General features: G+C 44.1%; 1 protein-coding gene across 3 annotated transcripts in view; it reads left to right on the top strand.

Moving 5' to 3' along the window:
- LOC133511776 (NALCN channel auxiliary factor 1) overlaps positions 1-14,365 on the top strand; it is a 102,288-nt gene extending 87,923 nt beyond the window's left edge. Inside the window, exons 2-5 of one of the 3 annotated variants that reach the window (XR_009798032.1) lie at positions 1,882-2,053; positions 9,295-9,615; positions 12,425-12,569; positions 13,813-14,365. Coding sequence is in view for 2 of the 3 variants with exons in the window: in XM_061840690.1 (XP_061696674.1) it covers positions 1,882-2,053; positions 9,295-9,596 (474 nt within the window). In the remaining variant the exon portion in view is untranslated. Of the gene's footprint in view, positions 1-1,881; positions 2,054-9,294; positions 9,616-12,424 lie in introns of all 3 variants that reach the window. The other 2 variants (XM_061840690.1, XM_061840689.1) reach the window with 2 other exon arrangements.
- The last annotated feature ends 11,645 nt before the right edge of the window (positions 14,366-26,010 follow it).

Here is a 26,010-nt window from a genome sequence, read left to right as displayed (position 1 = left end):
CGGGGGGGGGGGTTAAAATAATGTTTTACTGCAGTCATTCTCCGTGTAGTAAGGGAACGACTACAATAAGAGTCCTCCCTCTAGTGGTAAGCGGAAGAATCACTGAATGAAATAGAAATACAAATTACATTTAAATGAAAATATGCAATAGTATCAAACATTCAAACAAAGCTTAAATATTTTCAACTCCAGTACACTATATTTTTGTAAATTTTTCGAGTACAGTATTTTTTCAGCATAGTTAAGTTTTATTTTTAAAAAAGTAAATTTTCTTTCAAGACAATGCTGCTTAATAATGTCAGCTCCTCCAACATCTTGCTGTAATATTCAGTATTTGATCCATACCGAAAATGACGCATTTTATTGAGTGGCGGGAGGATTGCGGCACTTTGTCTCCCATTTGTAAAAAGCTAACTACTTACTGTATAAGTATTATTTTGAGTTTCTGTTGCAGAAAATAATCATTTGAAGTCTCCCGAGTAAATGCAAACAATAATTTCTGCCAATCTTTCTGAGGACGCCTTTGGGCCCCAACAAGGTGCCCGACGTAAAATACATGAAGTTGTACAAAGACAGCAGCAGTGGGGAATTTACAACAATTACAATTACTTCCTCTTAATAAGCCATATTTTCTTTTTTTTTTTTTCTTTTTTTTTGCCCGCCTGCCGCGATTCAAAAGAGAAGAAAAATGTTGAATCGCATGGTGGCAGGGGAGTGTGGGAGACCGAAAATTTGAATCAATCAACTTTTTTAATGACTTATGTTTCATGTTAAAACTAAGCATCATGTTACACTTTTTTTTTTTTTAATTGACACGACCTATGTTACTTCATTTCAAGGTTGTTTATTTTAATGCGACTTGGAAAGTTCAATATTTCTGGAGGGGATGCATAAAAAGTTTGACAACACCGTTTTTGTATTTAGATTTTAGCGAATGTGAATTTATTTTTTGTACTTTCATATGCAATGTATTTAGATTGCTTCATTTAATTAGAGATTTTATTGGTCTTCTATAAATCATGTAACATCCATTGATTGATATATTGATATATTATTATTATTATTTGAGGACGTTGCTGTTACATTTTGCTGAGAATACATGGATTTTGGATGATGTCACAACAGTCTCCAGATTCCCTTGTCCGCCATCTTGTGTGTCACTACCGGTAATTAGAAACCTATCTATACGTTCTCATCCAAATAACATCTCATTTGAAGATTTAGCAAAGTGTCATAAACCACCGGCACGGGGGGGGGGGGGGCGGACTCAAATGCAGGACTTCCAGGCAAAGGCATAATGTTCAGAGTGGGTTTTATTCCAACAACAGGTCAATACCAAAAGGCAGTTCAAAACAAGGCAGACGCACCAAAAACGTTAGGCTGGCCAAGATCCAAAAAAAACGTGAAACCAGGTCCGATGACAAACTAAGAAGCAGAACAAGACTTGATCAAACTAAAAGGGCGCAGACTCGCTGTGACAAAGGATTGCTCTACACTAACTTACACACAGTAGCGGAGTATCCCAGAATGCGGTGAAGCACGCGCATCAAACTGGCCAATGCCCAAATGTGACACAGCTGTGACAGCTGTCCGAGGTGGCACCGCCCAGAGCCGTGGCCTGGCCACGCCCCTTACAGGAAGTGTTCAGACCATGCCCATGACACCAAACATTCAAATTCCGACTTCACTTTCCTGGAAAAGCCCGTTTATCATCAGACGAGGTTGTAACGTCTTACTGTCTTTTGTTATCTGGAATATGAAAGAAAATCTGGATCAAGCCTTGGGGGATCTTTGCGCTTCCTCGTTGACACTGTCAGAATCAAATTGTAAGTAACTGATGTTTTTCCTCTGTGCCCCCCCCCCCTCACATCCCACCTGCAGCTGGCGTACAAGCCGTGGCTGTGTGCTCAGTACTTCCAGACCACCCAGTTGCACTGCACCAAGAGAATCCCCTGTGGGCAACACTGCCTGGAGGTGCAGCAGCGTTGCCCCTTCGTCCTCCCCGACAACGACGATCTCATCCACGGAGGCAGCCCCAGTTTTATATGTACAGGTACGCTTCTCGCTTATCTTTCGTAAAGTACGGCAGACGACCGACATACTGCGGTCACTCACATTTGAAAAATGTCTGTGCGTGGTCAGTCATGCCCGCAGATATAAAGTTGCAGGTGTGTGTTCTGTTTGTAATTATAAGAGTGCCCCTTTAAGAGCGGAGGGGAGCGGTGTCAGGTAAACTAGGAAGGAGAAGTAGGCTGAGCAGCAGCTTGTTCTGTCACGTCAGGCTGTGCTTCACTGCGCTGGAAAAGTTTTCATGTGCGCTGAGAGTGTGCGACAAGTGCGCAATTGCGCAGTGGCGCAGCTTAGAGGAAACATTGGTCAAGACTACACAAAATAAGCAACGTCTTTCAACATCGACGTATATCTACTCGTCCGGTGAAGAAAATAAGTATTTGAACACCCTGCTATATTGCAAGTTCTCCCACTTGGAAATCATGGAGGGGTCTGAAATTTTCATCATAGGTGTGTGTCCACTGTGAGAGAGATAATCTAAAATGAAAAATTCAGAAATCGCAATGTATGATTTTTTTTTTTTACTGATTTATTTGTGTGATACAGCTGCAAATAAGTATTTGAACACCTGTCGATCAGCTAGAATCCTGACCCTCAAAGACCTGTTAGTCCGCCTTTAAAAGTCCACCTCCACTCCATGTAGTATCCAGGATCAGATGCACCCGTGTGAGGTCGTGAGCCTGAGAAAGACACCTGTCCACCCTATACAATCAGTAAGACTCAAAACCTGTAACATGGCCAAGACCAAAGAGCTTTCCAAAGACACCAGAGACAAAATTGTGCAACTCCACATGGCTGGAAAGGGCTCCGGAGAAATTCCCAAGCAGCTTGGTGGAAAAAAGGTCCACTGTTGGAGCAAATCATGAGAAAATGGAAGAAGCTAAACATGACGGTCAATCTCAATCGGAGTGGAGCCCCGTGCAAAATATCACCTCGTGGGGTCTCAATGATCCTTAGAAAGGTGAGGAATCAGCCCAGGACTACACGGTAGGACTTGGTCAATGACCTGAAAAGAGCTGGGACCACCGTTTCCAAGGTGACGAAAGTAACAAATTTTACTCGCGTGATTTTTCATGCTCGACTGTGCAGATTTGCGAGTGCGCTGGCGCGTACGCGCCCGTCAAATCGCAGTGACTGATACTGTATACTTTCCAGACATCACTTGAACTGTGTCACACTGACAGCGGTCTGGAAAAACTGTGGAAAATTTCACTGCATCCCCCCCCCCCAATAGGAAATATCACAACAATTCATTTGTCGCTTAGTTTCACCATCATAAGACGTTTATTAGCTCGAGTGACCTTAATATTCCTAACTGTCAAACTAGTACTTAGAGGAGTTAACTCCAACTAAAAGTAAAACTCGTCAGTCTTCTGATAGAAACGTAAAGGAGAGGCGACAGGGAAGGTGTTTGCAGAATCATATTTCGTGGCGTTGTTGGAATTCATGAAGCCTTGTGATATTTCATTAAGCATATTGCTCAAGGGAGCTGCGGTTAGCGCGTCCGCTTCACAGTCGAGAGGTTCCTGATTTGAAACTGGGCTCGGGCTCTCCCGTGTGAAGTCGGTATGAATGAAGTGTGGCGGCTGGCGAGGAGGAACGTTACGGGAGCCGAATTGGAAGAGGCGCAGAGGAGGGACACGCGAAGAAGAGGGTGAAAAATAAAGAAAAGAAAATGCAACGGGGTGGTATGTTGTTAGCTCGTCGGCCTCGCAGTTCACAGGTTTCGGGGTTCTCGCTGGGTTTTCTGTGGACTTGCAGCGCACATTTTACACTTGCATGTTGTCCTCATCCCCAAGGAAACACCTCGATAACAATTTTGGCCAGTCCACAATGGACCCCTGTCACGACCACGACAACACAAAGTTAGCGTCCTCTTTCCGGGCTCAGCGGCGTGCCGGCACTTCTCTGCACTTCTTGATGGAGCCCGATTACCGAATCGATTGTAAAACTCGCGGGTTCTGAGTCACGTGAATGAGAAAAGTGGATTTTACTGCCTGTGCATGTTGGGGACGACCAAAGTCATTTGCTGCAAACACTGTGGCGAAGTCATATCCTGACGCCCTCTGGTGGACATAACGGATACTGTGCCTTTTTTAAAGGTATACAAGCAGTAAAGTGCTGACACGTTATGGCAGGAGATATTCATTTTTGTATGAAGTTTTTGGGTTAAATTGGATCCTTTGATGACTGGGAATTTGAAAAATGTGTGGGGTTTTTTTTGGGGGGGGGGCGTGATGCTTTATATACTTCAATTTTGCACACACACTGTATGTAGCCATGTTCTGCATTTACTTAATGACAGTAGGGAAAAGAAATTTATTAAGAGGTGGAAGTCTTTTTTTTTTTGTAGAAATACAGTTTTTGGTCGTGTTAAATGGTTCACATTTTTATATTTTTCTGTCATTTTATGTGAGATGGATTTTTTTTATTCAATTTTCCCCTAATTGTGCAATTCCTTTTAATCTCATATTTCTCTATTTAGTGGCTAGTGGGCATTTAATTACTCAACCTTAGGAAGTAACAGGCGTGGTAAGGATTTTAATAATAATATTTACCATAAATACCAATTTATTATGATGAAATTATTGTGATCAAGTAATTCTCGTAACCTTGATTGCCAGTGCATTATAACAATCATGGGCGGCAAGGTGGACCAGCTGGAAAGCGTTGACCTCACAGTTCTGAGGCCTCGGGTTTGATCCCAAACCTGCCTGTGTGGAGTTTGCATGTTCTCCCCATGTCTGCGTGGGTTTTCTCCGGGCACTCCGGTTTCCTCCCACATTCCAAAAACATGCAACATTAATTGGCATGAATTGGACACTCTTAAATTGCCCATAGGTGTGATTGTGAGTGCGGCTGTTTGTCAAATATGTGTCCTGCGATTGGCATGAATTGGACACTCTTAAATTGCCCATAGGTGTGATTGTGAGTGCGGCTGTTTGTCAAATATGTGTCCTGCGATTGGCTGGCAAGCAATTCAGAGTGTACCCCGCTTCCTGCCCGTTGACAGCTGGGATAGGCTCCAGCAGTCCCCGCGACCCTCATGAGGATAAGCGGTGAAGAAAATGGATGGATGGATAGCAGTAGTCATCGTGATATCAAAAACTAACCATGTAGCTCAGTCTAATATAAATATTTTTGGCAATCCCAACTTCACGTTTGTCAAAGTTGTTTAACGGCATAGTGCCCACATCTCCCCTGTAAATGTCAGCTTTACAGATGCCACTACAGGTTTCTTGGCACGGTATCCGTAGCCTAGCATGTCAACCTGTATGATTAGTCAAAGGAAAGCCCTTTTTGCAGTTTGCTGTTGTTAAGCAACACGGGAAGTTCATCCGGGTTGCAGCATTCATTTTTTGGGATATGAATCCATTTTGTCCTGGCGTCTATAAGAACAGAGGTCACAATTTGAGGAAATATAGTCCACACGAAAAGGATCCGAGAAGGATTCCCGCCGCGGGTCGGCCCCGTTTGCCTCACGCAGTCCGCCTGAAGCTCCTTTGAGTCGCGACGTCTTCACTGTCACAAAGTCGCCGTCATCACGACCTTCCCGACATCGCCGCGTCCTTCAGGGCGCGCTTAACCCTCGCCGTCACGACGGCGCCATTGACCTCCTGCCAAGTTTGTCGCCTCCTCGAGGCCGTTTCTTCACTCTCGTTGGACCCTTGAACGGGGCCGTCGAGGTGGGGGGTTGGGGGGGTAATGATCTTTGTGAGGACAGGGAGGTCAAGTCACATCAAAACGTCAGCGCTGCCCAGGTTGTTTGTCAGCGGGTGTGATGTCCGCATGAGATTTCAACCCAAAACCTTTGCGACTGTGAAGCACACCTGCTAATGATGACAGTTCGGATAGCGAATATCTGAAAGAAATACTTAAAGGGTATGGAAGTACCGCAATGCACCTTTTTGCTCATATTATACACTTTTGATGCTGACTACGAATCTTAAATCTGTTATGAAGGAAACATTGTTATTTTTTGCGATTATTTGCAACAAATGGTCGCACACTGCCGTATCCGCCGGAAACGGACGGAAACGTCGCGGAAAAAGCCGATCGGGGGCGTGACGTAGGACGTTGTGACAACGGCGTGGATCCGGTAGGAATGCACTGTAAGAACGGCGATGAATTTTCCCATAATTTGAGCGATGAACATTATTCTGAAGGGTCCCACGAAAACGGTGAGGAATACGAGCTTTTATGAAGGCGCTAAAGGTTATTAATTTGAGCCAGTTAGACAGCACGCACGTTCGAATTCAGACGGAGTAGCTGGCGACGAAGAAGCCGACACAGCAGTCAGACCCATCGTGGCCTCGTGTTGGAAATATCGATTGCTAAGCGGTTGTGAAGTTCTTTTTAGGTTAAGTTAGTCATAAATTGATCACTTGTAAAGGCTTCGATATTCTGAACGTATATACGAAGTCTTCGTGTATTTAGTGATTTGGTACGCGACAACCCCGGCAACTACTTCGCGTGTAACATGCTTATGATTGCACCAAAGCACACAGAAGCCGATAACGTAGTCTAAGTTGGTATAATTTCACAAATGAGTAATAATATAATAATAATAATAATACAATAATATAACGCCGCTTTCTTTCGGCTTGTCCCATTAGGGATCGCCACAGCGTTTCATCTCAGGTGAACGCTCACATTTGTTTGGCACAGTTTTAATAATAATAATAAAATCAAATCAAAATAATAATAATAAATCATTTTTACAGATTGGTTTTAGCTTACAATCACTGAGGAATTCTCGAAACAAATGCAAATGGCCAGATTCCCAGTTTATCGTCGTTCCAAAACAGCCCATCCCAGATTTTGTGATGTCAGAGGTCCGCCCACGAAAGGAGTCGTTTTGCAGGTAAGAGAAACTAGGTCAAAGTTCGCGGATTTTAAGTCATAAACCCTTTTTTGGGGGGGGGGGGGCTTAAAAACATCGAACAGGATATGCATTTTATGAAACAGTTGAACATGTATTTTCGTCTCGATAAGATCATTTGCGTTAGAAATGAGACGTTCCATCCACTTTAAAGACGAAGGTACTTGCACTGCTGTCGGGTTTTCCATTGCACGACAGTCCCAATCTAAGACGGGTGAGAATTATGATGATAACAAAACTTGACATGAGCCAACAAAATATAAAAGCGGACACACAAAATTATGAATGGCGTACGAGCATTGGCAGATTTTTTTGCAGTTCTTTTCCAAGGTCCAATTCAAGCGCTCGTCATGATTGACTTTTATTTACATTCTGTATTTATATCACATAACATGATCAAAAATGTACATTCGGGCAATACATACACATAACGTTAACGTATTGCTTGTGATTTATTTTTTCCTCCAGTTACCATTTGGACTATTTAGTCAGATAATCATTTACACTGTGCAATTTTGAGGACTTTAGCTTTAGAAAATTAAAAAAATTAAGATACTTTGTCTTGTTTCGTAGCTTGACTTTCCCTTTCCATGCATAACAACTAATTTTTTTTTTCCCCCTGGGGGGGGGGCAAGTACAGTAAGTGAGGTCGCGACAGTTGTCACAGCTCAGAGCGTTTCTGCATCAACAGGACGCGCGTGTGCGTGTTGTCATGTTGTCACTTCTCATACGAAAAAAAAAAAAAAATGACAGCTCAATTGGTCACGATGAGTTGTGACAAATGGGTTCAGCGCGACCCCGCAGCGCCATTTGCATACACGACGTTTTCCTGTATTACTACACGTTACCGACCATATAATCTAAGCCGATTATTAAAAAAAAAAACCTGCCGTTGCTTTTCGACCAATCAGTGATAGGAGATCAATAAGCTTCTTGCTCTGACACGGGATCATCGCTTAAGATTTAAAGAAGATTGATTGTAAATTGTGAGCGATTAGGACTTGTCAAGGGAGAGACGCTTGACATGTCTTGAAGTTGATTTGAAACGTGGATGTTTAGTTTATTGATTTCAAGATAGAGGTGACGCGGTGGTCCAGCTGGTAAAGCGTTGGTCTCACAGTTCTGAGGTCCCGGGTTCGATCCCAGACCTAACTGAGTGGAGTCTGCACGTTCTCCCCGTCCGTGCCTGCGTGGGTTTCCTCCGGGCACTCGAGTTTCCTCCCACATGCCAAAAAACATGCAACGTTAATTGGACACTCTAAATTGCCCATAGGTGTGATTGTGCGTGCGGCTGTTTGTCTCCATGTGCCCTGCGATTGGCTGGAGACCAGTTCAGGGTGTACCCCGCCTCCTGCTAGTTGACAGCTGGGATAGGCTCCAGCGACCCTCATGAGGATAAGCGGCAAAGAAAATGGATGGATGTATTTCTGATAGACAAGTAGAAAGACAGATGGCTTCAAATCCTGTTTTCTTTGGACAATACATTTTGCTTCACGTTTTGGAGATTTTGTTATGGGGTTAAACGTTTCGTTCATAATTATTTATCTATCTATCTATCTATCCATCTATCTATCTATCTATCTATCTATCTATCTATCTATCTATCTATCTATCTATCTATCTATCTATCTATCTATCTATCTATCTATCTATCTATCTATCTATCTATCTATCTATATCTATCTATCTATTTGTTTATATTTAAATTTCCAGTTCCATCTTTGCGAATGTGCAAGAAATTATGAACATTTCCAAATAGCGGTCAGTGTCTGCACGAAACTTTACGCAGTAACCTGGCATTTGAATATACTGTAGGTGGGTTAACGCACGGGTGTCAAACTCAAGGCCCGGGGCCCAGATCTGGCTCGCTACATGATTTATTGTGGCCCGCAAAAGGAAAATCTGTACCAAATTTTCCAGTTGTCATATTATGAATGTTAATTATGAGATATTGCAAGCATTTTTATGTTACCAAACATCAACAGTAGTCGAAAAACCCATTACCCTTGATTTCCGATTCCAAAACGAGTTCACAAATTCCATATGTAAATATGATGAGGCGATTAAAGATTTGGACGGTTTTAGTCATCACAGCACTCTGAGGGAAACTATCAATACGACGTAGCCCCGCCCGCGACAAAAAATTAGTTTTACACCCATGAGTTAACAAATTCAATAGATAGATAGATAGATAGATGGATGGGTGGGTGGGTTTGCGGGTGTATAGATAGATAGATTAGATAGTGCAGAATTTCCTGTTGAAATATGCAGATCCAGTATTATATGTACACTAACGTCGAGCGTTTTTCCCCCTGCCGCCCAACCCGGCGCCCGGCGGACAGGGTCGCCGGAGGAGCGCCCGTCAGGCGCGGACCCGGACGCGGAGTGCTGCGACGTGCGGTGGGACTTGAAATCGGACAACCGCTCCCGGGGGACCCTGAAAAGAACTCACCCGCCGTGCCAGCACCGAACCTCCCTGGGCTCCTCGGCGGCGTGCAGACTGTGCAACAGCCGCCTCAAACTCTGCCTGCTGGTGCTGGTCCTCCTGCACACCGTCGCCAGCCTCAGCGCGTCCCACAATGCAACGGGCTTGGGGCTCCCCCCCATCGCGCCTCTGGAGGAGAGCCCTGCCAACGAGGAGTGACGGGAGCTGCCGGGAGGAGGTGAGGTCGCGGAGGTGCCGGGATGGGGAGGAAAAAGGGGGGGGTGGGATTCCCTCACCATGGCAACCACCACTACGGAAAAATACAGCCACAGTATTTTTTTTTTGTTTTGTTTTTGTTTTATGTTATTTTTTTCCCTGCTGGAGCTGTGCGTCTGCCTGTGCAGCAACACTTCCTAGCCAAGTGGAAAAGAAAAATATAGGGAGGGGGGTTGGGTTGGGGTGGGGGGGCACTTGGACGCTTTAACACAAGAGACACACAAACCCAATCAAGACACACAAAGTGGGACGGCGCTCGCCGAGCCGGTCAGGGGGGTGGGCAGAGGGGGGGGGGGGGACAACGCCGCAGCCTTTGAGTGGGAACTTTCAGCTTCCTGCTGGCTGAGTTTCTCTCACTTCAACTTTTTGATTTGATTTTATTTTTATTTTTTTTTTTATTGCACTGTGCTCCCATTCACGCTTTTCCGTTGCGTCTGCCTGAAAATGAACCACCGCAATCATATTTTCATATTTTGTGTTTGTTTGGCATACAGGAAGAAGTGCTGAGAGAGATGACGCGTACAAACAAAACAATTAGCTGCGAGAGTGATGTTTTTTTTTTTTATATTTCTTTCAAACTTATTTATGACTTGATGATATGGTGCCCTCAACTACTTTTATTATTAGACTATTTTGTTCATTGTCTGTTAAACAACACAGGGTAATAAAAAAAAATTTCAGCGAACACGCTCCTGGCCCGCTTTAAGACGCCATCTTTGGTGATCTGATCGCAAACCCTATTATTTCCCAACATCACAGGTGCAGTTTATAGAAAAAGTCTACACATCCCCTATTCAAATGTTTGTGGTACTTAAAAAAATAAATAAAAATGAGACCATGGCGGCACGGCGGATCACCGCTTCCTGCCCGTTGAGACATCTGGGACAGGCTCCAGCACTCCGCGCGACTCTCGTGAGGATAAGCGGCGAAGAAATTGGATCAATGGATGGATAGTATAATACAGTGGTTGGTTACAAAACCCTGTCATGGCTTGAGACTTAGATGGTCAGAACCGGCCTGTAATAGTCTAAATCGTTAAATCGGAGGGAAGAAAAGTCCTCCCCCCCAAAAGTTCTGATGTTCTAGTCGGCTTTCCCTGGCATTTTCTTGGATTCCATCCCTCTTTTCTCAGGCCCTACTTCCAACTCAGCATGATGTTGCCGCCACCACACGTCATTCAAGATATTTTTTCACTCATTTTTTGACTATTTATTGTTTATTGATAAATTCTGGCCAATAATTTGAGCCTTTCATCGTCTCGTACTACACTATTGAGGTTTCTTTGCACAAATGCTGGGAAATGGGTCGCGTCATGTGATCACGCCACCAAAGAAATGTCGTCATAAAAGGGCCTCGCTGTTTAAACGTTTATTTATGGATCTATTTCTCTTTGTTTTGTGAGATATTCAACAAAAAGTCAAACCTTCTCTCGGATCAATTTCATTTCTACAATGGTCACCCTTGAAGGATAAATTCCGCTTATTAAACTCAACTCTCATTTTTAAGACATTTTTATTATCTTGGATTGTACACTTAAGAGTGATGTATTGTTTAAGACTAAACGTGTTTGTTTGTTACACTGACATGACAGTTAAAGTTAGAAAGTTACCTAAAACATTTCTTAAAATGTTTTTTAATTGGACATTCTTAATTGCCCCTAGGTGTGATTGTGAGTGCGACTGTTGTTTGTCTCTATGTGCCCTGCGATTGGCCGGAAACCAGTTCAGGGTGTGCCCCGCCTCCTGCCCGTTGACAGCTGGGATAGGCTCCAGCACTCCCCGAGACCCTCATGAGGATAAGCGGTAAAGACAGTGGATGGATGAATGATGATTGCAGTTTGACCTGATTATTGGTTAAAAATCGTAAAATGTGTTTCTAAATAACATTCACAACTTACACAATTAATTTTGGGTGCATCCATTTTTACTTTATTAATCCATAAACTTGTTTTTTTTTTTTCAAATCCCATTTTACAATCTGACAGTTTGTCCGAATGGGGGGAAAAAAGACACCGATCTCCTAACCTCCTATTAAAAGTTGCAATTTTGATTCATAAAGCAACAATATTTGGATAATATTTGTATTATTATTATTATTGTATATTATATCTCACAGAACAAAGCCCGTCTTAACCAAAGATGTGATAGAAGTCATTTAACCACCATTCAGGTTTGTTTTTGGAATTCCACAGCTGTTTATTGATGTAAGCGCTCATCTTTTCATACATATAGTCTTTTTTTTTTTAAGGCACCAGCCAGTCGAGTACGCCCGCAGTCTCCAATCCTGTAACTTCTGTCTCTGTGAACTTTGATTTGCGTCCAATTTGTCTGGGGGGGATGTTCTTTTCTGTTCGCACCTTGAACCAAAACGACATTAGTAATATACAACTCAGGCCTTTGAATTGACAGGCAACCTGATGACTGGGTTTTTATCTCTGACGCTCTGTAAACTGTTAGTGCTGCGGTTATTGTGAACATTAACAGCGGATCATCCAAACGGGGGCCCCGGGCCAGGGACAACGTGAACAACTAAAAAAAAAAGAAAAAAATGTCACTGTTCTTACGATGAATTGCCACAGTTTCAAACGCTCCAACCCCGGAACCGACAACCACAGCCTGCCGACCGTGGTTTTCTTTTTTTTGTTTGTTTTTTTTTGCTATTTTCCCTCTTGAAGAGAGAAGATTTCATGAAGTAAAGGGCTTTTTTCCAAATACACCTCATTTATTATTTTCCTCATTCAGTCGCCGATATTTTACGATGTTCATTCACAGAAACCAGATAAAAACGTCTCTACGCTGGGTTGTCACGTCAGACAGCGGACGTCGATGTTGACCACAGGAAGGGCTGACCTCATTTTAATTCCTTTTCTTGACAATTGCGTTCATTTGGGATTCACGCCGCAGCTCAAGGGATCAGGTATTCTAAATATTAATAATAATCTAAATGCAACATTCATTCAGAGATGTCCGATCCAATAACTGATGTCCACCATTCTGTGAAGCAGCTCACACAAGAAGTATTTTTTAAAAAATGAAAAAAAAAATCACCCATTTTATATCCCTCCACTCCCTGCAAAGCAAAAAAAGACCAAAAAAGAAAAATAAAAAGCGCTGCTGGTCCTTTAGCGACCACTAGATGGCTGTGTTGATCCTCTTTTGCTGCAGTTCCCACTGCTGATGAGCGCCCGGGTGACATTTTTTGGGAGTGCTCAGGACAGGAAAATCCACCCTCCCTGCCACCATGTAAACTTCAAGCCACACAGACATCAAATCGTCACGTAAAATGAAGTCGGAGGGAGCTAATAGACGCGGCAATCGAGATCAACGCGCTTTCTCAGATTCTGATTCACGGTCTCTACTTACACGATAAAATGTACGGTGAAAAATAATTTGTTCCCCCAAGCCCAATTTAAGAAAAAAAAAATAAATACAACATAGGGATGGGAATAGTTTTATGAGACTAGGTCAGGGTGAACCGGCAAAACCACAAAGCGTCAAAAGTTTTTTTTTATATACATTTATTTCCATGTATTTATTTTTACTTCCTAGTTTGTGTTAAATACATATCATTGCTGTCCAATGTAAAGCATATAACTCAGATTTTTGTGATTTTTTTTTAAATGAATTTATTTTCATTTTTTTAATTTGATATCTTTGTGCAAAATCAAAGTGCTATACACAAATAACATAATACTGAATATGATTTGTTATGTTGTTAATATAATGCTCATTCCAAGTGAATCTGTACACAAAAATTGCTTTTTAATGCAATATTTGTGTGTTTTTTCCCCATTGGACAGCACTGATATGAGAGTTTAAAAAAAAAATTCTTTTCTTTCTCCACGTAGAGTTGGCGCAAAGTGTTGAAAGAGCAACGGGAAGTAAACAGGGTCGGTCAGGGTTGCAGAACCTTTGCCTTTCACCTCATAAACATCGACAAACCTCACCAGAAGCACATTTGAGAATATTTTTGGAAGTATCGACGGCGTGTGCGTCATTTATTTTTATTTTTTGTGTGTGTGTGCAAACAACTCGCTGTGTACGGCCCTTTGAATTCAGTTCAAAGTTCAGATGATTGTGGTCTGTAGCAGTTGTAGCTAACGCTTGTTTCCAAAAAGCAATGTTTTTATTTGTTTGTTTGTTTGTTTGTTTACTTTCAGGTTTGTATTGTGCAAGTACCTCAATTCCTGTCCACGTGTCTCGTACTTATTCTCGTCTCTCTCCTGTGGATCTATGCAGAAGCCCATTCATGTTTTTTGCTTTTTGTTTTTTTTTTTTTGGGTTGTAAATATGTTCCCTGGTATTCTGAACAACGTGTTTTTTTTTTTTTTGTTTTTTTTTTTTTAAATTCATTATTATTATTTCAAGCACCTGAAATCATGCGTTAAAGAGAACGTGTTTAAGTCCTCGGCTTTGTCAAGAAAGCGAGAAAGGTTGTGGTTGCCCGTGTGAATGCGGAAAAGATTTTATCGACTTTAGAAATGGGGAGGGGGGGTGGCATATAGAAGTATCATTGCGATTATGATTATTATTATGATTACTATTACACAACCAGTATATTGTAATATTATAGATGCTTTAGTTGGACTAACTTCTTTAATTTTTTTACAAGCGACTTTGATGAAATGATTTATAAAAACGAGTCTGACAAGTCACGATCTTTTCGAGAAGTATGAAAAACAACTGCTACAATGATTTAAAAAAAAAAACTGTGTTCCGATGAAAATAAATACAGACATATTATCTGTTCCTCTGCTGTCTTTTATGAAAAGTATGGAAGAAATGAAGTCTTACCGATGTTGAACGACACTACATCGATGACGTCAGAGGTTCTTTTTTGTTTGTTTGTTTTTTTGTTTTTGTTTTTATTGACATAATAATACATTAATACGAGAACCAACTCACGCAACCAGCTCATTTTTTTTTTCCTAATTGACACCCAATAAAGCAGGGATGACATCCAAATTTGATCCTGGGCCACAATGTAGCTACGTTTTTTTGTTATTGTTTTTTTCACTCAGATGGCTGTTGACTGTAAAACGTTAATGTTTAATCGCCTCATCATATTTTGATATATACACAGATAATAAAGGGATAGTTTTGAAATCAATTTTTCTTCAAGTGACTGTAAAAACGGATATGGTCACCCCCCCCAAAAAAATCCTTGCAGAAGCTCAGTGTAAATGCCAATTTGAAAATTTGGGTGCAGATTTTGAGAAGAATGAATCAAATGAGTTGACAGACAATTTGGATCCTGTGTAAACTTATGAGGTGGGTCGGATCCGGACCAAAGGCCTGACATTTGTCACCTGTGCAATTGGTCGATCCACCTGAAGCGCTCCACCTCGAATCGCCGCCGTCTTTTTGACACGGCGAAAGGTGAGTGATACAAGATGCGTTTCTCCGGCTCAATTCAAAAAGTGACGCTCGTGAATAGATTCAAAACCGCTGTATTTACACGTTTCCGCAGGAAAATTTCATCCTGATCAAGTGCAGTGTGAAAAGGTCTTTTCTAAAGGACAGCACCAGGAGACGATGGAGCTGTGGAAGAATCCGACGACATGGCAAAGGAGGCTGGAAAAGGTAATGGTGAAAATTTGGAGTTTGGAGTGGGTGTGATACATATCTTTTGTGAACTTTTACGATATCCATCAATCTATTTTCTAAGATGCTTATCCTCACAAGAGTCGCGGGGAGTGCTGGAGCCTATCCCAGCTGTCAACGGGCAGGAGGCAGGGTACACCCAGAACTGGTTGGCAACCAATCGCAGGGCACATCGAGACAAACAGCTGCACTCACATTCACACCTATGGGCAATTTTAATTGATCCATCATAGGTGGGTCCAGGATTGAACCCGTGACCTCAGAACCGTGAGGCCAATGCCTTCCAGCTGACCCACCGTGCTGCCCTTTTCTGATATATTTCATACAAATGGCGACACGTTGGATCAGCCGGTAAAGCGTTGGCCTCACAGTTCTGAGGACCCGTGTTCAATTCCGCCTGTGTGGAGTTTGCATGTTCTCCCCGTGCCTGTGTGGCTTTTCTCCTGGTGGGCACTCCGGTTTCCTCCCACATGCCAAAAACATGCACCGTTAATTGGACACTCTAAATTGGCCCGAGCTGTGATTGTGAGTGCGGCTGTTTGTGCCCTGCGATTGGCTGGCGACCAGTTCAGGGTGTACCCCGCCTCCTGCCCGTTGACGGCTGGGACAGGCTCCAGCAGTCCTCGTGACCCTTGTGAGGACAAACGGGAAAGAAAATGGATGGAACAATGGATGGAAAGTAACAACAAGTTTTCTCGTTGCGCTGCGGTGCATAAAATTGCCACAAGAGGACGCTGTTTAACAAGTTGTAGCACCTGTGCTGGACGCAGGTTGCATGTAATTTCTTTATACACCAGGAGATGGCAGCCTCAGCGGTTTACCTGGACTACGTGTTGCATTATAAATTTAAATATAGCTCGCGGTGCAGCTGCACAAAAGAAGCACTGCGTGTAACGATGAAGTGATCACGAATGAATGAATGATTGTGAGAATTTTCATCAGAAGGGATTACACCATGTCATGTTTAAATCAGTGTATAATGTGGGGGGGGGGGGGGGCTGAGTCTTTAAACCTTTTAAATGCAGTATAAGTGAGAGGCACCAGTGAGCCAATGAGTTTGCATGTTAATGAAGCCAGGCCCGTCCCCATTCACACTTTTTCCAGCCCAATAATCAATCCGTCCCTCCGCGCTCCTCTGTTCGAAATGGCCTGCGGCGGCTTCGGTTTGCTCTGCGTTCCGCATCCAGCGAGATTAGAAACCGGAAGTATAATAATGCGGCGTCGCACGATGAGATTCACTTTGCTGCTGTTCCGACCCGGATTAAAGCCCTCATTTCTGTCGCGGTTTGTTGGGATGGATGAAGCGCTCAGCTGACTAATCCTCAACTAGCCTGCCAATAGTCAGCATGCAAAAGTCCACACGTGGGTCAAGGCTGCTTGCGAACTGTGTCAGATAGTTTGGAGGACAATCAACCAATCCCCTATCGACCGATTTTCTTGATCTTCTTCCAAGCTCTTCCGATCTCAGGGTGACCCTGGACTGGTCACTCGCCAATTTGCGCTCATGTTCAAACCTATGGACGATTTAGAATCTTCTATTAAATGTGAAGTTAGCCATAAAATATGTATATAGAGAGTAAAAACTGTTTTTTTTGTCAGATGTGTTAAAAAACATCCATCAATCCATTTTCTTTTGCCGCTTATCCTCAATAGGGTGGGGGCGAGTGCTGGAGCCTATCCCAGCTGTCAACAGGCAGGAGGCGGGATACACCCTCAAGTGGTTGCCAGCCAATCGCGGGGCACATCAAGACAAACAGCCGCAATCATCATCACACCTGGGGGCAATTTGAAGTATCCAATAAATGTTGCACGTTTTTTGGGATGTGGGAGGAAACCGGAGTGCCCGGAGAAAAGCCACGCAGGCACAGGGAGAACATGCAAACTCCACACCAGGATCGAACCCAGGACCTCAGAACTGTGAGGCCAACGCTTTACCAACCAACCCACCGTGCCACCGTGCACAATATCATGAACATCATACATGATATCTTCTTCTCCTTTTCCTTTCGGTTTGTCCTGTTAGGGGTCGCCACGGCGTGTCATCTTTGGCAGAGCAATAAAACAATTTCCATCCATCCATCCATCCATTTTCTTAGCCACATATCCTCACAAGGGTAGCGAGGAGCACTGGAGCCTATCCCAGCTGTCAACGGGCAGGAGGCGGGGTACACCCTGAAGTGGTTGCCAGCCAATCGCGGGGCACATCAAGACAAACAGCCGCATATACAATCCCACCTTTGGGCAATTTAGAGTGTCCAATTAATGTTCCATGTTTTTGGCATGTGGGAGGAAACCGGAGTGCACGGAGGAAACCCACACAAGCACAGGAACATGCAAACTCCACACAAACAGGTCTGGGATTGAACCCGGGTCCTCAGAACTGTGAGGCCAACGCTTTACCAGGTGATCCACGGTGCCGCCTGTGTTAAAACAGGAATATTAAAATGATCTGGCTGCATTATATGCCTCTAACACAGCCCGACAAAAATTGAAAATCAGACTGTGCTTACAGGCACGGTTGCATTTGGTAAAGCGTTGGCCTCACAGTTCTGATGACCCGGGTTCGATCCCGGCCCCGCCTGTGTGGAGTTTGCATGTTCTCCCCGTGCCTGCGTGGGTTTTCTCCCGCCACTCCAGTTTCCTCCCACATCCCAAAAACATGCAACATTAATAAGACACTCCAAATATTGCCCCTAGGTGTGATTGTGAGTGCGGCTGTTTGTCTGTCTCCGTGTGCCCTCCGATTGACTGGCAACCAGTTCAGGGTTGCCTCCTTACCTGTTGACAGCTGGTATAGGCTCCAGCACGCCCCGTGACTCTTGTGAGGATAAGCAGCTAAGAAAATGGATGGATGGATGGATGGATGGATGGAGAGGTTTACAGCACCTGGTATTATCTCCCATCCAAGTACTAACCAGGGCCAACTCCGCTTAGCTCCCGAGATCTGACGAGATCTGGCGTTATCAGGGTAGGAAAAAATATCTCTTTTTTTTTTTTTTATCTATGTTTTAATAAGGAAAGGGCTTACGTCCAGGAGGATAAAATACAAAATCAAAGCGGTAGCATTTCATGATTGACGGTGCGCCGTCGCGAATAAATCGTGCTGGCATGTGCGCGCGTGGGAGCGGGCCGGGGTATTTGTTTGGGCAGCGATGCCAAGGGGCGCGGAGTGAACATGTTGACGGAAACTGGCAACGCCAGAGAAAAGGCCGGCGAGCACGGGGGGACAACAAGCTCCAGGAAACTCCAGACAGGAACCCGAGATTCAGAACTTTGAGGCTATTCCACCAAGCCGTGGAAAGAAATACGCTTATCTTTAACCAGGCGTTCATTTGAGAGAAATTGAGCTATTTTGGCGTGACATTTTCTTAGCCGCTTATCCTCACGAGGCTTGCGGGGAGTGCTGGAGCCTATCCCATTTGTCAACGTGGAGGAGTTCCGCCCTGAACAGGATGCCGGCCAATCGCAGGGCACATCGAGACAAACAGCCAGACTCACAATCACACCTTGGGGCAATTTAGAGTGTCCGATAAACATCGCATGTTTTTTGGGATGTGGGAGGAAACCGGAGTGCCCACGCAGGCACGGGGAGAACATGCGGACTCCACGCGGGCGGGTCCGGGATTGAACCCGGGAACCTCAGAACTGTGAGGAAAATCACGCCATTTGTAAAATCTGCGCAACTGCATCCTTTGAATCCATCGGTCAGTCCGAACGATTGGCTCTTGGCGCTGGTTGATTCGAAGCGACCCCGGAATCTACCCGGCGGCGTCACGTTTGCGGTTGCTCGTAAAATCAATTTGCTTCAGAGGTTTTCTCAAACGAGACACCTTTTGACACCCACGTCTTTCACGGACAAAGTGATGAACCAGCCGCAGCCAAGGGAATCTTCTCCGTAAAAATCAAGTCGCAGATTTTCGTTCTTAATTATCACCAAAGATGTCAAAGATGTCAACGCTCTAATGAGGACGAGCCTTTCAATGTTGCAACACATGAGCTCACATGAAATTTAAAAAAAAAAAAAAAAAGTGATATTATAGGGAAAATAATTGCCGTATATCCTCTTAGAGGGGCCGGCGGTGTTCCGTTACTCAACCGGGTGGGAGGTCGGCGTGGGTGGGAGCGCAGCATCCCGTTGACGGCACGTTTCCCAGCAAACGAGGTACGCGGATGCCGATAATTGGGCATAATTTGACCTCTCTTTTGATTAAATTCACCAAAGGCCTGATTATCGAATGCTTCAGAAAGATGATCTTGAATGATTATCCTTTGCTTAGGCTGCATGGCGCACCAGCTGGTAAACCTTTGCCCTCGCAGTTCTGAGGACCCGGGGTTCGATCCCGGACCCGCCTGTGTGTGGAGTTTGCGTGTTCTCCACGTGCCTGCGTCGGGTTTTCCGGGTGGGCACTCCGGTTTCCTCCCGCATCCCCAAAACATGCAACATTAACTGGACACTCCAAATTGCCCATAGGTGTGATTGTGAATGCGACTGTTCTATATCTATGTGCCCTGTGATTGGCTGGCAACCAGCTCAGGGTGTGCCCCGCTTCCTGCCCGTTGACAGCTGGGATTGGCTCCCGCACTCCCCGCGACCCTTGTGAGGATAAGCGGCAAAGAAGACAGCTGGATCGATGGATGGATGTTTTTGGCATGTGGGAGGAAACCGGAGTGCCAGGAGGAAAACCATGCAGGCACAGGGAGAACATGCAAACTGCACAGAGGCGGGTCCGGGATCGAACCCGGGACCTCGGCCTTTGTGAGGATAAGCAGCTAAGAAAATGGATGGATAGATGGATTATCCTTTGGTGCGGGCCTTTAGGATGTAATGGGAATAATTTTTCTTGCCCAATCTCCTAAGAAAATAGTCGGGGTGAGAATCATAAATGTCAAACTTGCCACAAACAATTTATCGGGTACGATGCCCGACCTGAGCGTACACATCACTCGTAAAATACTTTGAATTGATGTGCCTGATTCAAAAGTGATTCACATTATGTAAAGAGGATCGTGAAAGGCGGGGAGAAAAAAAAATATTCTTCGTCTAATTAACAGCTGGCACGCTGATGAAAATAAACGAGAAATGGTTCTGTTGCACTCACGTGTCAGGAACCGCGTTTAATTGCCAGCCGGGCGACTGCTGTGCTAGGCTAACGAGCGTCTGGGAACGCCGAAGACGTCACGTACCGATATGTGTGTTTTTGTGCCGCCGCCTACGCACGCCCCCGCCACCGCGTCAGACAAGCTGCACGGCATAATGAGAACTGCATCCCCCAAAAAATTTTGCTTTTATGATGATACAATTTGCAGTGTGACCCTTTTGCAAAATGACTTCTCGAGAACGAGAAAGGCAGTGCAGACACTGACCGCGTTGGCCCTGCTTGTTGCTATTAATAGTCATGTGACGTCATTACCCAAGCCGCTGATCCTCACAAGGCTCGCGGCAAAGCTGGAGCCTATCCCAGCTGGCTTCGGGCGAAAGGTGGACTACACCCTGAACTGGTCGCCAGGCAGGCGTGGGTATCACTGCACCATCAGTGACTCTTATTATTGACAGTCCATTCACTCATTTCCTTATCCGCTTATCCTCACAAGGGTCGCGGGGAGCGCTGGAGCCCATCCAAGCTGTCAACGGGCAGGAGGCGCGGTACACCCACCCAATCGCAGGGCACATAGAGACAAACAGCCGCACTTACAATCACACCTAGGGGCAATTTGGAGTGTCCAATTAATGTTGCATGTTTTTGGGATGCGGGAGGAAACAGGAGTTCCCGGAGAAAACCCACGCAGGCACGGAGAGAACATGCAAACTCCACAGAGGTGCGTCCAGGATCGAACCCGGGAACTCAAAACTGTAAGGCCAACGCCTTACCAGCTGAACCACCGTGCCACCACTATTAACAGTCCTTATTCATATTATTATTATGCTTGTCATTATCAGTAAAAAAAAAAAATAATAATGTCAGTCAACTTATGCTTATTTATCGCGTATAGTGGTTAACTGTTTTTTTTTTTTGTTTGTTTTTTATGGGTTATTACTTATCTTTTTTTTTTATTATTTCTGACAGATGCCTGAGGTAAGTGTGAGCACAGCTTGCTGTTTCCAACCATCTTGTCTGCTTCAACGATTTTCTCACCTGATATTAGCCCAAAATATAAAATAATCAACGGCGGCTGGAGTTTTGCCGATGAAACGCCGTTACATTGGTACCTTTAATCAGGGAATTCGATCGGAACGAAAAATTCGGGTTTCAAAACGCCTCCTTGAAGGAAAATTCCGGATAAGAAAGGAAGCCCCCAAATTCCACCGAACGTGAACATCCTTTATCTTGTTTTGTACTCGTTGCTCTGCGCTGCTATCCACATTTTCGGGAAACTCAAAAGTGAAAACGACGGCGTGAGAGGCTCTCCGAAACCTTTGTCAGCTTTCATGAGTTCCATCGGTGGCGGTCACCTTAAACGGGATTCACTAACCCATCAAAAGTCGAGGAAATTTAACGAGACATTTTTCTCCATTCGACTCTGTCGCTCGTTCAACTCCACCTGCGGGAGTTTGCACGAACGACAGTCATCTGAAAGGCGATGTTGGAAGAAGAAAAAACGAATCCGCCTGCAATTACACCCCAAATATAAATCTTCCAAGATTTAAGCCTCGGAGGTTTTTACGTTGTAAAATGTGTCTGATGAACAAAGCAAAACTGCCCAAGAACATAAAAATCAAATAAACCAATCCAAGGGGAAGAATTTCAGTCAGCCTTTACATACTATGTAGTGCCCTGATGTGCCATTTTTACACAATAAAACTGCATTATAGATAGATGTACGTGTATATATATATAAAATATAAAATATCAATGAATATAAACTTGAAATATGTTGAAAATGTTCAAATGGGGCGCCATGATGGCGCAGCTGGAAAGGTTGGGTTCACAGTTCTGAGGTCCCAGGTTCGATCCCGGCCCCGCCTGTGTGGAGTTTGCATATTCTCCCCGTGCCTGCATGTTTTTTTTTTTTTTTTTTCCGGGAAATCCAGTTCCCTCCCACATCCCAAAAACATGCAGCATGTATTGGACACTCTAAATTGCCCGTAGGTGTGATTGTGAATGTGATTGGATGTTTGTTTCGATGTGCCCTGCGATTGGCTGGCAACCAGTTCAGGGTGAACCCCGCCTCCTGCTCGTTGACAGCTGGTATAGGCTCCAGCAATCCCACGACCTTCGTGAGGATAAGCAGCTACAAAAATGGATTGATGGATGGATGGATGGATGGATGGATGAATTGCCCCAGGTGTGATTGTGAGTGTGGTTGTTTTTCTCGTTATGGCCTGCGATTGGCTGGCAACAAGTTCAAGGTGGACCCCGCCTCCTGCCCGTTGATAGCTGGGATAGGCTCCAGCGCGCCCCGTGCCCCTTGTGAGGATAAGCAGCTTGGAAAATGGATGGATTGATGTTCACGGATGGATGGATGGAACTTGACACAAGCCTAATAATGGAAAACAGTTCTGAACATAACACAGAAGTAAATTATTTTTCTCCCCCTTACAACGCAAATTGTGATGAGGATAAAGATGTTCAAAATACAGTAAAATATGTAATTTCATGAAGAAATGATGTGACTGCTTTATTTGTAAAATTACCATTCATTGTCCTTTTCGGCAAATTTGGTTGGCATTTCTGCATGCATAAAAATGAGTTTTCTACTGTTTACATTCGCAAATGTGCCAACCGTTTCATTGCAATATGTTCATGTAAAGACAAGAAAGTCATGGGATAAATATAGATTTTGCAGTTATGAACGGCGTGCAACAAACTATTTTGCACAAGAATCCGTCGCCACCAAACGGCGAAGTTTGCACGCATTACAGAAGCATTTCCTCTCCGGTCATACTTCCCGAGTGACCATTTTCTCTAATATTTTGTTGCTTTTGTGCTTCCTCCTCGTCTACATTTATAAGATTTCACTGAAAAAAAAAAAAAAAACATAACCTTATAAGGAGCCGCACATCGCTGCAAGGTACAGACAATTGGTCTCCCAAAATTCAGTTTTATGGGGACGCATGTTCACTTAAACAGCAATAAAAAAAAAAAAGTCTTTTGATGGCGGCAATCTGCCGACAGCCGAGGAGAGGTGGGGGGGCGGGGGGGGCGGCATCTACTTTAGTCTAAAATTGATCGTCTCTTTTCACATAGACATCCAATTAGATGTGTCAATTGCAGAAAAAAAAAAGAAAACGCAGAAGTAATTGATAGCATTCATTAGGACCCTGCTCCAGCTCATGTTTTATAATGACACAAAACAGAAAAAAAATCTGTGATGAATCTGTCCGGTCACACAGCTCTCGTTCACCTATGAAATATGAAATAGCGCCGCTCATGGAAAAAAAAAAAAAAAAAAAAAGGGCTAACATTCACTTGAACATACGCAACCCTGTGAGTTGATCTTGAGTGGGCCCAGTGACGCACTTTGGGGACCCGTGTCTAAAAACTAATCAACAAAATGGCCGCCGGGGATTGCTGCGCCGCACAGTCACAGACTGGAAACGCTCTAACACAATTACAAAGGTGTGAGCCCACCTCGCGCTTAGCAATAACGCCGGCCGTCGCGGTTCTAACAGTCACTCCGTCGTTGTTTGTTACGTCGGTTTTTATCAGTGAGGGTTAGAGAATGTTTATTAGGAATCAATGAAGTGAGTCAATATGGTTTTTCAACCAAGACTTCTTTCAGAAGGGGCTACATTGTGTCTTTGTAGACCTAGAGAATGCCTATGACAGAGTACCAAGACTGGAACTGTGGTACTGCATGCGCAAGTCTGGCGTGAATAGTACAGGACATGTATGAGGGCAGCAGAACAGCGGTGAGTTGTGCCGTAGGTGTATCAGAAGAATTTAAGGTGGAGGTGGGACTGCATCAGGGATCCGCGTTGAGCCCCTTCCTGTTTGCGGTAGTAATGGATTGACTGACAGATGAGGTTAGACTGGAATCCGCTTGGACCATGATGTTCGCAGATGATACTGTGATCTGCAGGGAAACAGGGAACGGGTGGAGGAACAATTAGAAAGATGGAGGCAGAATGAAGATTAGCCCAAGTAAAACAGAATATATGTGCGTGAATGAGAGGGACGGTGGGGGAAGAGTGAAGCTCAGGGAGAAGAGATGTCAAGGGTGGACGACTTCAAATACTTGAGGTCAACAATACAATGTTGAGTGTGGTAAGGAAGTGAAGAAACGGATCCAAGCGAGGTGGAACAGTTGGCGGAAGGTGTCTGGTGTTCTATGTGATGGAAGAGTCTACGTTAGGATGAAGGACAACATTTATAAAACAGTGGCGAGGCCGGCCATGATGCACGGATTTGAGACGGTGGCACTGAAGAGACAACAGGAAGCAGAACTGGAGGTGGCAGAAATGAAGATGTTGAGGTTCTCGGTTGGACAGGATTAGAAATGAGTTCTTTCGAGGGACTGCCAAAGTTGGATGTTTTGGAGACGAGTTTCGAGAGAGCAGACTTCGACCGTCTGGTCAACCAGCGTCACGGAACACTTCGTATTCAACTTGATGGTTTCAGATCATTATTATATAACTAATGTGACTCGACGAGGAGATTCCCGGCCTTTGTTCTTTTTACCGAGTCGGACAGGAGACGGCGCCTGGCCGCTCATTAAGTCCTTTACCTGAGTAAAGGCCACCGCATGCTTCTAATTTGGACTTTTCCCTGCACCGGATCACCTTTTGTACATCCGGGCAGGAAGTAGTCCACCACAATGAGAAATTACACCAAGAGTGAGCGCTCTCCAGCCATCATAAAAAAGTGGACAATTCTATAACCCCCACACCCCACCACCACCCCCCACGACTTAAAAAAAAAAAACTATTGTGAACAGGAAAGTGTCAGATAAGTAGTAACGCCATTATTTGAATGCATAAAAATGATATTACTGGATTGGCTCTAATCCAGGGGATCTCATAAAATGTATAACATCCATTTCTAATCAAAACGCGTGTAGAGCCCTACTTTATCCATAACGATCACACTGCATTTTTATGCTAAATGGCCACGGTTATTAGGCAATCTAACGATACATAATTAGCTTTTCCACCATGCAAGAATGAGTAATTAGGTTTGAAGGATTGCTGCTGTCATATATGCCAGTCTTCATATAACAGTCTCACTTGGACAGATACGCTGTACTTGAATGATATACTACAAAGCATGCTAACCGGGGGGAATATTTACTAATTTGATCAGAAACTTCAACCATTGCAGCACTCAAAGCCAGATTAATTTGCACAATGATGGCTCATGACTTGGAAAAAAAACCCAAAAATAAGTAAATTGGGTTACTTGTGTCAAGAGACCACTTATTGATATTTTTGAGATGAAGCACCATCTTTTATGAAGGTTTGATTTGAGCAAATGTCAGCAGAAGATCACTTCAGTGCGGCGAGAGGCTTCTGGTGTGTCCACTTCTTCATAAATCAATTCTAAGTGGAGAATCTAATGTTGTCCTTAGAATACAATCGTGTATAATATTCAGTCTTAGACTCAATGAGGAAGCAGAGGGAGACGCCACTGGCTGGAGTGTAATGGAAAAATGCATTTGATGAGCTTTATTAATTATTGCACCCAGTTTTGGATTAAGCCAGTGGTCCTCGATCACCGGCCCTGGTAGAATATACCATTTTGCCCCAAGCCGCAAAGACACTGATCTAAAAAAAAAAAAAAGGGTGGATGGCTCAATGGCCACCAAAACTGAAGACG

The sequence above is a fragment of the Syngnathoides biaculeatus genome, chromosome 14, assembly GCF_019802595.1.
Source record: "Syngnathoides biaculeatus isolate LvHL_M chromosome 14, ASM1980259v1, whole genome shotgun sequence".
NCBI classification, from domain to species: Eukaryota; Metazoa; Chordata; class Actinopteri; order Syngnathiformes; family Syngnathidae; genus Syngnathoides; species Syngnathoides biaculeatus.
The sequence above is the reverse complement of the archived record's forward strand: the minus strand, read 5'-3'. Positions and strand labels throughout refer to the sequence as shown.